The sequence below is a fragment of the Geospiza fortis genome, unplaced genomic scaffold (assembly GCF_000277835.1).
Source record: "Geospiza fortis unplaced genomic scaffold, GeoFor_1.0 scaffold735, whole genome shotgun sequence".
Classification (NCBI taxonomy): Eukaryota; Metazoa; Chordata; class Aves; order Passeriformes; family Thraupidae; genus Geospiza; species Geospiza fortis.
Window position 1 is genome coordinate 15216 of NW_005054739.1, and position 1090 is coordinate 16305.

General features: G+C 53.5%; 1 protein-coding gene across 1 annotated transcript in view; it reads right to left on the reverse strand.

Annotated features, from left to right (window-relative positions):
- The window catches only part of LOC102034084 (kin of IRRE-like protein 1), a gene marked incomplete at its 3' end in the record, with an annotated part of 25918 nt that overhangs the window by 3600 nt on the left and 21228 nt on the right, over window positions 1-1090 (reverse strand). Inside the window, 1 exon segment of the mRNA XM_031065342.1 lies at window positions 983-1083. Coding sequence (XP_030921202.1) covers window positions 983-1083 — 101 coding nt within the window.

The following is a 1090-nucleotide window of genomic DNA, read 5'->3' on the forward strand; positions in this document are numbered from 1 at the left end:
GGAATTTGGGGTGCTCCAGGGGGAAATGGGGAATTTGGGGTGCTCTGGGGGGAAATTTGGGACATTTGGGGTATGCCAGGGGGAAATGGGGAATTTGGGGTGCTCCGGGGGGAAATGGGCAATTTGGGGTGCTCTGGGGGGAAATTTGGGGAATTTGGGGTGCTCCAGGGGGAAATGGGGAATTTGGGGTGCTCTGGGGGGAAATTTGGGACATTTGGGGTATGCCAGGGGGAAATGGGGAATTTGGGGTGGGAAATGGGAAATTTGGGGTGCTCTGGGGGGAAATTTGGGATATTTGGGATGCTCCAAGGGGAAAAATGGGGATATTTGGGGTGTCCAGGGGGTAAATCAGGGATATTTGGAGTGTTCAAGGGGGGAAATGGGGAATTTGGGGTGGTCTGGGAAGGAAATGGGGAATTTGGGGTTTTCCAGGGGGGAAATGGGGAATTTGGGGTGGTCTGGGAAGGAAATGGGGAATTTGGGGTGGTCTGGGAGGGAAATGGGGAATTTGGGGTGGCCCAGGGGGGAAATGAGAGGAGGAAATTCCCGGAGCCATGTCCAGGCCGGGCCAAGAATGAGGGATTTGGGGTAAAATTCCTTGTTTTAGCTGGAATCGCGGGAACCCCCCCGCAGGAAATTCCAGGTTTAAACTCCTGGAATTCCTGACCCCCATCCATCCCCATCTCCCTGGGCTGTGGAAAATCTATTTTCAGGATTTATTCCCTTCCCATCATCCCCCCCTTTGCATTTTCCCTTAATTTTCCAGTTCCAACCCCAACAAAAAACCCCAAATCCCATTTTCCCCCTCATCTGAACCACCCCAACCTGTAAAATTTAAAATTCACCCATCCAAAACCAACCGAAAACAGAGAATTTTTGGGACGCCCGGATCTGCCTCATTCCCAGGGAACCCCAGGAGGTTTTGGGGGTTTTTTTTGGGTTTTTGGGGGTTTTTTTGGGGGGTTTTTGGGGTTTTTGGGGTGGCTGACCGTTGACGAAGAGGGTGACCTCCCTCTCGCCCACGCCGATGCGGGGCACGATGGCCTTGCAGACGTACTGGCCGGCGTCCGCCTGCGTCACCGACTTGAGG